The sequence below is a fragment of the Gamsiella multidivaricata genome (genome assembly GCF_025024155.1).
Source record: "Gamsiella multidivaricata strain RSA 2152 chromosome Unknown BC939scaffold_65, whole genome shotgun sequence".
Lineage (NCBI taxonomy): Eukaryota > Fungi > Mortierellomycota > Mortierellomycetes > Mortierellales > Mortierellaceae > Gamsiella > Gamsiella multidivaricata.
The window spans coordinates 87,085-101,592 of NW_026251773.1; the positions used below are offsets into that span (position 1 = coordinate 87,085).

The 14,508-nt window shown below is 47.5% G+C and overlaps 3 protein-coding genes and 1 non-coding gene across 4 annotated transcripts; 2 read left to right on the top strand and 2 right to left on the bottom strand.

The window, feature by feature from the left end:
• The first annotated feature begins 5,102 nt into the window (after nucleotides 1-5,102).
• Nucleotides 5,103-7,223, top strand: BC939DRAFT_271427 (uncharacterized protein). Its single transcript, XM_051551136.1, has one exon. It carries the CDS (start codon nucleotides 5,339-5,341, stop codon nucleotides 6,998-7,000), a length of 1,662 nt encoding a protein of 553 aa, XP_051408998.1. The 5' UTR covers nucleotides 5,103-5,338; the 3' UTR covers nucleotides 7,001-7,223.
• An 855-nt stretch (nucleotides 7,224-8,078) lies between these two features.
• BC939DRAFT_400726 (O-acetylhomoserine-lyase) lies at nucleotides 8,079-9,707 on the top strand (the record flags this gene model as incomplete). Its single annotated transcript, XM_051552561.1, has 4 exons — nucleotides 8,079-8,136; nucleotides 8,247-8,364; nucleotides 8,467-9,149; nucleotides 9,271-9,707. 4 exons carry the CDS (start codon nucleotides 8,079-8,081, stop codon nucleotides 9,705-9,707), a joined length of 1,296 nt encoding a protein of 431 aa, XP_051408999.1.
• Nucleotides 9,708-10,331: 624 nt separating this feature from the next.
• BC939DRAFT_t148 lies at nucleotides 10,332-10,404 on the bottom strand. Its single transcript has one exon. It is a non-coding gene; the product is annotated as a tRNA-Ala (tRNA).
• Nucleotides 10,405-10,850: 446 nt separating this feature from the next.
• Nucleotides 10,851-13,822, bottom strand: BC939DRAFT_461101 (Septin-domain-containing protein). Its single transcript, XM_051556974.1, has 7 exons — nucleotides 13,586-13,822; nucleotides 13,331-13,359; nucleotides 12,804-12,924; nucleotides 12,138-12,348; nucleotides 11,791-12,043; nucleotides 11,598-11,696; nucleotides 10,851-11,463 (listed from the first exon to the last, which is right to left on the bottom strand). Exons 1-7 carry the CDS (start codon nucleotides 13,599-13,601, stop codon nucleotides 10,918-10,920), a joined length of 1,275 nt encoding a protein of 424 aa, XP_051409000.1. The 5' UTR covers nucleotides 13,602-13,822; the 3' UTR covers nucleotides 10,851-10,917.
• Nucleotides 13,823-14,508: the final 686 nt, after the last annotated feature.

Consider the following 14,508-nt stretch of genomic DNA (forward strand, 5'->3'; position numbering starts at 1 on the left):
TTAGGTCAAAAATAAAGCCGAATGTACTGGAACTTAGGATGTCTTTGGTGAATAGGGAAGCGATACGCCAATCAATAGTCCTCTTACACCTCCCGTGCTACGTCGCACGCCATCTCTATTGCTATAGCCATCAACAGAACTGGAGACAGCACCCTCCATCTAGTACCCGGAGATGACAAGAATTTGTAACAAGGATAGAGATGACAAAAATTTGTAACAAGGACTATTTTTTGATTTCAAAGCTTCCCTTCGTTTGAGTTCGAAAAACGCTTATTTTTGAGTTGTCTACCCAAAAATGTCAAGTTCTGATAAGGGAACATCCTCTCTTTATTTAGACCGGCTTTCTGGCCTGTGAGAGTGTCCGGAAGACTATCATAAACTTCCATAGATTTTTCGCCATCGCTCATTTGCATAATACTACAAAACGCACGCCCCGACTCTTTCAGGAGCTGCGTAGCTCTTCCGAAGAAAATCAATACGAGCTGAATTCACTTAAACCAAGAGCTTCTCACCGAAAGAGGATGGTGCTCTCCGGGTTGGTAGGTTGACGTGCAAAATTTTTTCTAGCGCAGGACTTGAACTTGCATGGTACTCTCGTGAAAGACCAAGAATGTAGTGCATATGGCTGTCTATGGTACCACAGATCTGCGCTGGTTTTTTTTGCTCTGCGTGGGGCCCCACAGAGATTGGGTTTCCGCAGTACAAACTCAAAATCCTAAGTCGGACTACAATGTCCGTGTGCTTCAGGGCTCTTGTTCTTCGGAGTGCGCTTTTTTCGTTGGAAGACCTTCAAAGGATCGGAGGCATCCACTGCGCAGTGGAAAGGTTCCCGAGCGGAGTATGTATTTTTATGCACCTATTGAAATCCAGAGATAGCGCAGTGGGAGGACACCTTGTGTACATAACATCAATGCACGCTTCGACGCGTAGATTATACATTATGCTAACCCAATTCAAAATATGTGTACAGAACGGCATGGTAATTATGTATTTGGGGCATTTTTTGGTTGCTTGATGCTCATGTCAAACGATGCTGTGAAGAATCCTTTTCAATAGATGATGAAGGTTGACATGAGATTAAAGCATGATAGATCCAATGCGAATCCTTCTTCCAACGTACAGATTGGCTCCTCTCTCTCTTGAGATAGGCTAACGAGTCTATGAGTCTTTGATGAGATATTATAAAACGAGTGACAAAGAATGGAAGGACTGCGTAGTCGAGGGGACATTCGTAAGGAAAGTACGTGTTCTTCAGGGCCTTTTTGTTACCTCGGTATCATAACACGCTATAGTTGCACAAGCAGAATACTGTTGTCCCTGATATTACAAATGTATGTTATTCACCTTTCATTGCACTAGGAAGCATTACGTACACTTCGGCAAAATGACCTACAAAAGCCTTACCATGACTTCTCACATTCGTGCCGCATTTTTCAATAGTATACAGACATCTTCAAGCACGCTACCGAACTCGGACCAAAAAATTACGGATGCTATCGCTCCGTCCCTTACATTTCAACCATAAGCAGCATCATCTTGATAGATGCCATACCAGAGCTATTAACACATCAGGTAATTGTTAGAGGAGATACACCAAATATTATGAGTAGGTATAAGAAACGTTAAAGCAAACGTCTATTACAGTAGCGCTCAAACTGTTTCAATGCCTCGCTATATTCTCCACTTTCTTTCTTGTCTCGAGAACCTCTTGTTGAGTTTTTGATAGAGTCGGCACAATTGTAGCGTTGCCTCTGGTGAGCACGCTCACTGTTTGCAATATCACTAGTTTTCATTATTGCAGCGCAATCAACTTTGTTCTTAGAAATATCATTGAGGCAGCTTTGAGGGTGGGTGTAAAATTCCAGTAGAAAGGTGTTTTGAACGCCAGTTTCCTCTGACAAAACGAAGCAACCCCGTCTTATTTTTTTCTTCATGCTTGTATCATCCGTTTTCTCTTTCTGTATATGCTAAAGATGGAGTCGATTCATCAAGCTAGAGTCAAGAAAGCCATACGACTTATGTCGGTGAGTGTTTTTTACCCGAAAGACGACCCACGCCTCGCAATATCCCTACTACCGCCAGCTGAATCAATTCTGACAACAACAAAAATGGCCGACTCAAAAAGGTCTCGGTCGAAAATGTAGAGCATCTCAATGTCAATCTGAAACGAGAAATCCTCAAGGTCGCCGTTGAAGCCAAGGAAGTGCCTAACTAGCTGCTCCCGCGAGTTGTATCCACTTCGATAATCCGCTGGCGTTTCCGAGAAGCCAGCCAGATAACTAAAACGCTCGTGAAGTGGCCAGCTCTCGAAAGAAAACATAATACAAGGCGTATAATATTATGTCAACAACACTTCGTTCAGTCTCTATGACATTCTGGAGCACTGCGGCAATGACCCTTACTAATATATAAACTCTACCTAACTAGATATCAGCATTTGATCTAATAAAGTCATTGAGATGCGCCGTTGAGATCATAGCACATTTAACCTTTTGCACATACAATCACTAGGAAGTATAAGGAATAGAGCAGGGAGGATAGGGCAAGGGCTATATGGCAGATGAGTCTAGAATTAACAGTGGGTCTGGGATGATACTCCGAGCCGCCCACGAGTTGATCGGCTCAAAGCGCGGCGAGGTGTGGTCTTATATATTATAGAATAAGCCTGCTTACATCGCCATGATGGAGGAAGATATGGACCCGCAGCTATATACCAAGATTTCTCCAGGAGAATCTGCAGATGTTACTTGAAGAGTGGGGCATGACCAAGGACGAATTCGCCTTTCTATACGACAACGATTAAAAGCATATAGCAAAGGTCATCTTAGCGTATTTAAAGTCAATGAATATAACTAGAGGCGGAGGAAAGACTTCTTTACTGGCCGGCACAGTCGCCCGACCTTAACCCGACCGAGCACATGTGGTCGTACCTCAAGGCTCCGCTGGGAAAGCATCTTACTCCTCCAGGAAGCTACTAGGAGTTATGGGAACGAATATCCGTCGAATGGCGCAAGATCTCAGCTTGGTACTGCCGGGAGCTCATCAGGAGCATGCCGAAGAGGTTCAAGGCTCCTTAAGGGACGTAAGGCAGGCGTACAAAGTATCAGTCTAGCTCATATCCTCATATCCTCTGGAAACGCACAGCAAACAGATTTTTTGGAAGGCACCTCCAAAACTGCCCTAATGGTATTCCTTGGAGCAATAACGAAAGCCAGTAATACTATAAACAATGAGCGTGCTTGCCAGAGGCAATGCTAAGATCGTGTCAACTCTGGCAAAAACTCAACAAGGGGTTCTGGAGACAGGAAAAAAGTGCAAAATACTGAGGCAGTTTTACCCGGTACTATATGATCCTTTCTGTGTGCAAGGCGGAGCTTCGATTGATGGTTTCATATCCGAAGGCGAATGAATTAAATTGAAGGAGTGCGTCGGTCAAAGAGCAATAAAGAAACAGGCGCGGGTACTTGTGTTTGACAGGTTGTCACTCACGGTGCGTATTTGTCGGCGCTTCAAGGACAGTAAGGTACTCTTTTTTTTTTTTTTTTTTTTTCTTGACGTTGCATTGCGGGAATTTCATGTGGGTACTTGAACACATCCTCTAAACCGAACTCGGAAGTAGGGGGCTACAGCATCTTCATGCTTTCAACTCCACATTTGACGCTCTATATTATTTATTAATGATGTTTTAGATAAGGATCTGGATACAGACCGCTGGTTCCCTTCCTCCCGCACCGTTTGAGCCTGGGATCATAAACCATCGCTGCCTAACCTGGCGAGTCAAGGTTTTGCTGTTGTTGTTCCCCTCCACACTTTCTCAAAGTGGAAGTTGCGTGTGCGTCTTTCACATTAGATTTGTACACATGTATACATCTCGGTCGTAAAGACATGGCGTAAGACAGCAGAGAACGGACGTCTTTTTTTTTTTTTTTTTTTTTTTCAGGGGCCCCATGGATGGTGAGAGATTTCCGTTTGAGATCGGAAATGTGGAGGTCCAATCACAAACTTTCTGTCCACCTCAGAATAACAAAGAACGTACAACATACTTCACCTGTCTGCATACCATGGCAACTGTTCGCGTCACTTCTAAAAGCATTTTTGTGTGCAACCATGCAGAAACGAGATGGATGGAAGAGCAGTGCAGGGATCTGATAACGCGTGTGCCATCGCATTCTCTCTATTTGATGGCGTTTTTGAGCTTCCGACTATGGAATAGACAAAGTGGAAATACACAAATGTGCATTGGTTCCCAGGCAAATACAAAATGCAGAGTCCAGAAACTGGTGTCTCTCAAGCAAACAACATCGATTGTCTGAGTAAAAACCGAGAATGGACAAGAGGGAGAACAATGGAAAAAGATATTCCCTTGAACCACATGGACCTCGGATCTCGGATTTATTTTGTAGGCTGTCTCCGCATGGCATGGCTATTGTTTTGTAGCGTTTCTTGATAGCCCGAGAGCGATAATTACAGCGGTGACAATTTTTGAAGGGTCCTCGGGATTTGCTCGCGCTCATGCACTCATTAATGTTGAGTACGTTGGATGTATCAGAGCTGCATACACGGGTCTCGTAACTTTTTCCCGTTCTTGCGATGCAAGCGCTCCGAGCGCAAGATGTACATGGGCACTTTGGCTGTCTCGCATTGTACTTGCATGCTTCCTCGTCTGGTGGGACGGTTGGGAGTCTTGAAATCGAAAGAAGAACAGCCGTTGAGTCCGAGTATATTCTCATGCAGCAAAAACAGCAAAAACAGCCCGCAGACGGGCGGAGAAGCAGTCGATGACCGATCGATGGACCTGACTGACTGACTGACTGACTGACTGACTGTCTGACTGACGGCACCGGGCTCTCGTTCCGATTTTTCATGGAGAACCTTTTTCGTTTTTTGGCAACCGCATGCCGAGCTCAGTGGCTTTATCTGATTGAAGTTTTTTCTATTTTGGGTGGTCCTTTGCCGCCTCCCTCTCTTTCTCTCTCACACCCCTCTCGCTCTCTCGCACACTTCTCTCTCTCCCTCTCTCTTTCACCCCCACCTTGACGCCGAATACCACTTCGTCGCTCCTGCCCACGTCCTTTTTATAACTGTCTTGCCGCTGTCCTCCACTTTCCTCATCTACCGCAGCTTCCCTCTTTATATCTCAATAACCGGGTCCGACGCTCCATTCTCGGCCTTAGTTTCCATATCAAGCCGCTTCAAGACAACCCACCCATTACTTCATCCCCTCCTCCGCTTTCTTTCTCCGCTCCCGTCCTCCAATTGATCCCTCATTTTGCGCACTTTGCACTCTGCACGAAAGTCACCCTCATAATCAATCCTACCACCACCAATATCCATCCCAATGGCAACATCGACCCTCCGGCTGTTGCCAACAGCCAACGACGTGGCCCAACTGGATCCCGCCTCCCTCGCTTCCGTCCCCGGTGTCGCCTACGACCTCAAGCGCCTCAAGGTCTACTCTTCCTGTCTGCGCTGCAGAGCCAAAAAGGTCAAGTGTGACCGCAAGGAGCCTTGCTCTAGATGTGAGAAACACTCGGTCGAGTGCTCCTACCGAGAACTTGCCTCCGTCCAACTCGATATTCGTCAGTTCCAGCGCCATCTCAACAACCCAAAGATTCGTAAAGACGGTGCCGGCTTCATCACCTCGACTGCCACCCCCGTAATTACCTCTGCTTCCTCTCCTTCATCCACCCCAACTCCTGCCCTCTCGGCCACATCGCCCTCAGTCTCCTCAGCCCACAGCAACTGGAGCAATAGTGATTTTGGCAGTGTGTCCCCTTCATTGTCCTCCAGCCCCTCTGCTCGGAATCAATACAACTGCCCTCATCCAAGTATCTGTGGTTCGGGCGGGAATGAGACGACCTCCGAGAACAATGGCTCGCTGGAACGTGCTCAAGTATACAAAGTTCATCGCAGAAAACCATCATTCAAGCCCACCAAGGGCATCATACACGAGGGCAGCTCGGAAATCGACCGCACACACACGGAGATGCGGGAAATTAGTGAGCATGTGGACAGGGTCAAGCTCTTGGACTCCAACAACGACTCTGCTGTCGTCGACGACACCATGTCCTCAGATATGGAGGAAGATAATGCCAACCTTCCCATTTGGCACACGCAGGCTATGGGTAAGCATAAACAGACGGTCCACGAGCAGAATATGGCGGAGACCTTTGGCTTGGCGGCATATCTAAAGGCGAAGGAAATGGAGATCTCACAAGATCCGGGCCGTGCTGGCCAGACCATCGATTACGAGATGGAATTGGAACGTGCGCTCGCTCAACGGATGCCCAGCTCGTTCTCCCGACCAGATCGGTCCTACTCGCGCTCACTCAAGCACGCACACTTGGGCTATAACCCTGCCACACCCTATGCTCGTCCCTCGCATTGTCAGCTCTCGCCACCGCCCAACTCCAGCAGCAAGTACGCTCAACCTCCTCCCTCTGCTCAATGCTGCTGCCAGATTGCGGCTCTACAGGGCCAAGCATTGGGGTCATGTCCGTACTCGAACGTCAGTCACAGTGGATATGAGAAACCTTCGACAACAACGATCTCTGCCCCGACATCGTCTTCATTGCCCCCATCTTGGAATGTCGCTGTGGACAATGAAGAAGCACCTCGCATTGCATACTCGCCCTCCTATTCACCCAGATACAGTGCTGCCCCGGTCACATGTCAGACACCTCCTCAGGTCCAGACATCAGACTGGCAACCGTCGTCGACTGTGCCGCCTACGAGAACGTCACGTTCGTCCTCGTACTCGTCATCAATGAAGATGGATATTTCGTCGCCATGCACAGAGCTGCCCCCGATTCGCTTGCCAGGACCATCTGAACTCCAGGTCGGACGTGATGAGAATGAGCCAGTCCAGATTGAATGCAAGTACAACGAGCCCAACGTGGACGCCTGGGATATGATCGAGAAGCCGATCTCGAGAAAGGTTCCGTTGACGACGAAGCGTGGCAGATCAATCAAGATGGAAATGGGTTGGATCCTGTCCTAAGCCGTTGGCACGGAGAGAAAAGGGGACTGCATTAAATACCTGAGCCCTGCTTTTACATAGTCTGGATGGTCTGCATTCAACACATACACACACACACACACACACACACACATTCACACACACACACATACATATCAAGCAACACGCTCATTCAGACACACGCATCGCAGTAGAACGCGTATTGTATACTATATTATAATAAACATTCCCTAATACCCGCTTCAGGCACAACTGAGGATGACGACTTTTGGGGAAGCGAGGGGAGTGGAGTGAGTAGGTCGTGCAATCCGACAGAGATTTCTGGGGAGAAGAGGCTGACAGTGGCGGGAACGAACTTTATATATTTTTTCGTTTTTTTTGGGTTTGCGCCCAAGGAGGACACGAAAGTAGCGCAGTTTTCTGCAGATCACACTGACACGCTGGCATGTTGCCAGGGGGCAAGCCAATCATGCCCCTGGGTTCCTGGAGGAGTCGAGTCGAGTCAAAATAAAGATGCGAGATGGACAGGATGTGTTTGCTCTTCGCTGTTGATGTATGTACATTGTTTGCAGAATAAAAAAAAGAAACTGGTTGCAGGGCCATGAGAGGCGGGCGATCGCGTCATTTCTCGAGCTAAAGAGCAACCGAAAACAACATGGCATAGGCCAGGGACCCAGAAGGGAAGGAAAAGGGAAACGGAAAGGGCGAGCAAGGAGGAGGAGTGCCTCCCGTGATCCCAGTGTCCAGTGTCTTTAGTGAGGAACGACTTTTTGACTTGGTTTTTTACCAACTAGCGCTACACGGTGTGCACCCGCTGCATCCATCGACCACCGATGGCGCCACGCAGACGCGCACGAAAAGAGGGACGGAGAAATCCAGGCGCAAAAGCACGCACTTCTTCGTTTTTCACGCACACATCCTCGTCGCGTACTGGGGGCACACAGGGTCCCCTTCACGTTCGCGCCATTGTCTCCTTCCGTCTTCCGTATAAATAGGGCTCCCCCGCCTTTCCCTTTTCTCTTCCTCACCTCTGCCACCCACTCTCCCCCGCCTTCCTTCTTCCTTTCCCTACAACACACCCATCTTCTTTCTACCCATCATGGTTGACCGTAAGCCCAACTTCGAAACCCTCCAGGTCCATGCTGGCCAGGCCCCCGGTAAGGCATCTGTCCCAGCTATCTCATCGCCCCCGCTGTCCTTTTGCCAATATCCAGCCAGTCCTTAAACTAATATACCAATATCATTTCCGCCACTGCACATCCGACAGATTCAAGCACCAATGCCCGCGCTGTCCCCATCTACGCCTCCTCCTCCTTCGTATTCAACAGTTCTGAGCATGGCGCCAACCTCTTTGGTCTTAAGGAATTCGGAAACATTTACTCCAGGTAAAATTCTTGTGGCCTGTCTCAGTCGCCTGGATCTCAACGTTCCAATTTTCTGTTTCCTCCCTCGGCTGATCATCAACATCTATTATTATTTTACTTTAGAATCATGAACCCCACTAATGATGTCTTTGAGAAGCGCATCGCCGCTCTCGAGGGTGGTGCTGCCGCGGTCGCGACCTCCTCCGGTCAGGCTGCCCAGTTCCTCGCCATCTCTACCCTGGCCCAAGCTGGTGATAACATTATTGCCTCCTCCCATCTCTACGGTGGAACCTACAACCAGTTCAAGGTCTTCCTGCCCCGCTTTGGCATCAAGGTCAAGTTCGCGGACTCGGACGAGCCCGAAGCCATTGCCAAGCTGATTGATGAGCGCACCAAGGCCGTCTTCATCGAGTCCATCTCAAACCCCAAGTACATTGTTGCCGACATTGCCGGAATTGCAAAGGCCGCCCACGAACACGGTGTTCCCCTGATTGTCGACAACACCTTCGGTGCCGGTGGATATTTGATCCGTCCATTCGAGCATGGCGCTGATATCATTGTCCACTCTGCGACCAAGTGGATTGGAGGTCACGGCACGACTGTTGGAGGCGTGATCGTTGATAGTGGCAAGTTCAACTGGGGTAACGGACGTTTCCCAGATTTCACTGAACCCTCGGAGGGATACCATGGATTGAAGTACTGGGAGACCTTTGGAAATATCTCGTACGCAATCAAGACCCGTGTTGAGGGGCTGAGGGATCTGGGTGCTTCTGCTAATCCCTTTGCTAGCTTCTTGCTTTTGCAAGGTAAGGAGATGGAGAATGAATACTGACCGCCGTGGATCTGTACATCTGCGTATTCCCTTATGCTGTGAAACCCACTTCCTCATGCAAGAGTTTCTTTTCTTTTCTTTCTTTCACCAAACAGGATTGGAGACCCTTTCTCTTCGTGTGCAGCGCTCTGTCGACAATGCTCTCGCGTTGGCTCAACATCTCGAGAACCACCCCCACGTCGAATGGGTCTCGTACCCAGGTCTGGCCTCACATCCCTCGCACAACCACGCCAAGAAGGTCCTTAGCCACGGATTCGGAGCTGTCTTGTCCTTCGGCATCAAGGGAGGTCCTAAGGCTGGCGCTCTCTTTGTCGATAGCGTGAAGCTGGCATCGCACCTGGCCAACGTTGGAGATGCCAAGACCTTGGTTATCTCCCCTGCCTCGACCACTCACCAGCAGCTGACAGATGAGGAACAGCTCTCTGCCGGTGTCACCAAGGATCTTATCAGAGTCTCGGTCGGCATCGAGCACATTGACGATATCAAGGCCGACTTTGACCAGGCCATTGCCATCGTCGCCGCCAAGGCCTAAAAGAAAAAAAAAAAAAGAAAAAGAAAAAAAAAAAGGGAATATTGGAAGACGAGAGTCTTTCTTTCTTGTCCATTTGTAGATAGCAAAAATAAATAAACGCGTTCGCATATACCACCTCAACAACAATAGCAACAGAAAACTCTTCTCCACCACGAAGGGACAATCTATTTGACAACCCGGGTTGCCACTGCTATTTGGCAACCCCTATACTAACTCCATGTAAGGCCAACATTTTTTAAATGTCGATTATGCCAGTAGTCCTTATGGTACATGGCCCCGGCTCTTTAAGCTAGATCGTCATCTGTCTCTTAAAGGACTCCACAATGTAACTGATTTCCCATTTCGTCATCGCTGAGTCCGTCATCGATAAAACCCTGTTTTCCGTCATGAAGAAGGCTTCTCCCAAGGTCGCAAAAGGTTGCATGGGATGCCAGGTGGAGGAAGGAATGGTTCTCAACCTCTCGCCGCATTGTTTCGGCGAAAGATACGAGCCTTGTTTTACATGGGATTTGTGCAGGGGTTGCCAAATAAGAGTGGCAACCCGGGGTTGTCAAAAAAAAGCACAAGTCGGCCTGAGCAGGACTGAGCAGGACTAGACATAAAAAGGAAAAAAAGACAGTCGGTTGGAGAACCTGGGCATCGATCCCAGTGCCTCTCGCATGCTAAGCGAGCGCTCTACCATTTGAGCTAGATCCCCTTGGGCTGTTTTTAGCGGGTTCCTTAGAAAATATTTATAGTTAATATATTAATCATGCACTTATAGAATGACTACTTCATGCACTTATGAAATAAAGTTTATTTTTCTATATATGCACTTTGCTTGCATTTGAAGAAAGGACTGGTTTTTTTGAGCGCTAACAAAAAAAAAAAAAAAAAAAAAGTCAATTTTTTTTTTTATTAACATAAATCCGTCTTCTAAAAAAAAAAAGTCGCATAGTCGCTTCTAGCATTTATTATTATAATTGTCGTCTTACGCTATATAGTCCCATCTTCCGTTCTCTTCTTTTTTTTTTTCATGCATCCTTCTCTTATCTCTCAGAGAAATCGAGTTGTCTGGCATGTAAAAAAAATAATAATAATAATAATAATAATAATAATAATAGTAATAATAATAATGATGGTAATGATAATGAGAATGATAATAAAAAAAAAAAAAAGAGACGGTATCCCATTAGCCTCCCTCAGTATGCGGCGCTTTCAGGACACGATTTTACTTTCCAGCAAAGCCGAATCCCTTCTTCTTGGTCTTCTCTGGGGTGAGGGGACGGCCCTGCTCGATCCTCCTCTTCTTATCCTCGAGATCCAGACGTTGCTTCTCGAGCGCGTCCTTCATCTCCTTGTGCTTCGCATACAACTCAGCCTCGGATTGTGTCAATTTGGCCTCCTTCTCCTGGACCTTCTGCTGGAAGACATGCTTCATGTCCTGCTCCATCTTCACCAGCTTGGCCTCATGCAGCGCACGCTCCTCCTCCAACTTGGCCAACGGGTCGACCTCTCTGAACACAGTGTTGTCCTGCTGGTAACCCATTCCCAGGAGCTTCTCTGTGCGGTAGTTCTCGTAGTGGATGTCGTTCGTGAACTCCTTGAGCTCCTCCATATGGGTGCGGACCAACATCTGGCGCAACTTCACAAAGTCACAGTGATCCTCATTGTCGACCTCAATGACACCCCATGGGTACTTTCTGCCGCGGACTTGACGACCATCGGAGGTCTCGACCAGCTTGTCAGAGCCAACAATGGCAAACGGAATCTTGCTCTATTTAGACATTTAAAACAGAATGATAACGAGAGAAGAATGGGCATTAGGAATGGGTGACAGGCGGTTCGTCACCGTATTCAGCTGGATATTGCTGAATTGATGTCGCAACAAAGGACGAAAGACCGCTTTACCATAACATCCTTGGTCTCGTTGATGGTCTCAATATCATCGGAATCGTAATGCTGGGCGTGGTAGATCTTGATGTTGTGGTGGGCAATATCCAGGAGGATCTATAAGACCAAAAAGAAACAAGTTTTTTTTTGGTTAGGAGAATGGTGCGGTACGCTGATTGAATGAAAGCGCCAGGTTGCAACCAGAGCATACCCTCTCCTTGAAGGCAGTGATCTCCTCATTTGTCATGGTATCGCTCTTGGCAATGACAGGGATGAGGTTGACCTTCTTGTGGAGGCGCTTCATGAACTCAATGTCAAGAGCCTTGAGCGAGTGGCCGGTTGGGGCGATGAAGTACAAGCATGCATTGACACGCGTGTCAGTGATCTTGCTGCGGTTGACCCTGTTTTCCTGTTCCAGATATGCGTCGAATCTGCTCTCGATTGTCTCCAAAATGGGCTTCCAGCTAAAGTTGGCGCAGAATAACATAATGTTAGTGAACCTCTTCCTTTTCTTCTAGTAATAACGAGTTCAGAGTCTGCATAGATGTTAATTTGTACCTCTCTTCGTTGTTAATAAAGTCGCCAAAGCCAGGGGTATCAACGACATTCAGCTTCAGGCGGACACCGTTCTCCTCAATGTCAGTGCTCAAGACCTGGATGGCGACGGTCTTGGGGCTCTCCTCCGAAAGAGGAACGTGTTCCTTGGGAGGGTACAAAGGAGCATTGAACAGGGTGTTGACCAGAGTCGACTTGCCCAAGCCGGACTCACCTATTCAAAGCAATCGATAAACCAAGGACACGAAAATGATAAGTAAAATGGTCTGACAGCTTTCATAAAAGCCCTTTACAGCTGTACAGCTTCGTGTAAATAATCCTTGGTCCTGTAGTAATTCTAAAATGATGCTCCTTATCCTTTTCAGTGATCCCGGCGATCTTTAGTTTCTGTGGCATGTCCAGTTCTGGTTCCAACGTTCATGTGGTTTATTAATATTATCGGATTCCATATGTGTCGATCTTCCTGTTCCTGTTGTACATCCATTTCCAGTTGCAGAGTCCATGCACCCTCACTGGAACAGTTTATTAATACCGCTGGGTTACATGTGCGAGCCCACCTCCCGAGCAATTGGATCCTTGTAAAATAATAATAATAATAATTCGAGAGCAGAGGTGCCATCCTTAGCATGTTCCAAGTGTATTTTCAGCCTCAGTCGGGATAGGACTTACCAACAACCATAATAGTAAAGTTGAAGCCCTTCTTCACGGACTTGCGATGGACCTGGTTGGGGAGGTTGGCGAAACCGACATATCCCTGGAGCTTCTTGCGAAGAGCACCGTTCATAAATGGCTACATTGTCAGACAAAAAAAAAAAAAAAAAAAAGCGGTTAATACAAGAGGTGATGAAGTGTGAAATCCTCGCCCTCGTTGTCATCTACGCGGGAGCGTTGTAGCACTCTTCATCTGAATCGCCTCTGAAAGTAGCTGGCGAAATGAAGTCGCGTTGCAATAGACCAAACGTGGAGATCCTTATGTTCAGTCGTTCTCCTGAAAGTCGAGATGGCGTTTGTGTCTTGGGAGCAATTGATCCTTTTTTTCCATCCCATTCCTTCCTGAGAAACTCGAAGGGGTTGTTGAGGAGGTGACGAAAAGGAGTGGCAAGGACAAAGGGGGGAGCAGGACAACAGGAACTGGGACGTGTATTGCATATTGTGCGAATCAGACGAATAGGAAGGTGCATAGGTCGGTAGCTTGCCTTGGATGTGGGAGGGGACATTGGGAGTGCTATCGTTGTTGCGTAACACAGGCAAGGGTACGGTTAGTTCCTTGTCAATGGACCAGGTCTCAATATCAATGTTAACACCTGTCAAAAGTTGCGAGATGCATTTGATGATGGTGGGGATGCGACGACAGCTTTGCGATGAAAGACGCGAAACTGGCTGCAGAAGGTCGTCGAGCACGCGTTGCAGAAGAGAAAAAGAAAGAAAGGAGACATGTGGAGGTTACTTACGGACTTCGCTGGCCATTGTGTGCAGTTGATGATGAGTGTGATGTAGAGGGAGTGAGAAGGGTATTAGAGGCGGAAAGAAAGGATGGGGCTAAAGTATATTCGGATGAATGAAGAGGGCTGTGCTGTGCGAGCGAATGGATGGGAGCGATCAAAGTCGAGTTGAAAGAAAGGGATGGGATGAACGAGTGGAAGGTGTGGAATGGGGAAACAGGAACGGAAACAAGAAGTAAAAAAAAGAAAAAAGAAAAAAAAGACTTCCTTAATGCACCCGGACCCAGAAGGAGAGAGGGATCCCTCTTCCCGTTTTTTACATTTATACAGTGCTCTCTGTCTTTTTTTTGTTGATGTCTTGAGCCGAGAGCACTCATTGACAGACGCATATAAACCAAACCAGGAGGCACGCTCAATACATACACGCACTCACTCATTCGGGACGCCAGGAGCTAACACCATGTTGTCTTCAGGATAGACAGAAGAACCCAAAGGGCAAGGAGCCTCATACATGGCTTCAGTCATCCGTGGCCTCCTTTTAGCCATCTTGCGTGGGATAGAGGTCTGTCTGTGTTCATTAGACTATTATCTACCCTGTGCTGGACATCTCCCTGCTGGTGCTCACCACTAGATGCGTTTCCCTCCAAAAAAGAATCGCTCTTTCCCTGCCAGTCTACACGTTATAGACAACGAGGACCAAATGTCCGAGGCATTGCGAACCATAATTGACGTGATGCCAATCAGCTCTCCTTTTATACCATCCATGAAAGGAATGAATAAAATGAGCGAAGGAACAGAGATCATTGCCGTATCTATAATGTGGTTTATCAACCGTGTGCGTGAACCTCTACTGTGGCTATCGCATAGGATCCAATTCATGCCCATACTGTTTTAGCTGCTCCACATCCTCTACGTTCTTTCAGTCAATTTTC

Bases quoted from the DNA above. Each gene is read 5' to 3' on its own strand.
- BC939DRAFT_271427 (XM_051551136.1), top strand. From the start codon at position 5,339: ATGGCAACATCGACCCTCCGGCTGTTGCCAACAGCCAACGACGTGGCC.
- BC939DRAFT_461101 (XM_051556974.1), bottom strand. The intron at 12,925-13,330 runs GCAAGCTACCGA...CTGACAATGTAG, and splicing joins TGTCCCCTCCCACATCCAAG to CCATTTATGAACGGTGCTCT. The intron at 11,697-11,790 runs GTATGCTCTGGT...TTGGTCTTATAG, and splicing joins TCACTGCCTTCAAGGAGAGG to ATCCTCCTGGATATTGCCCA.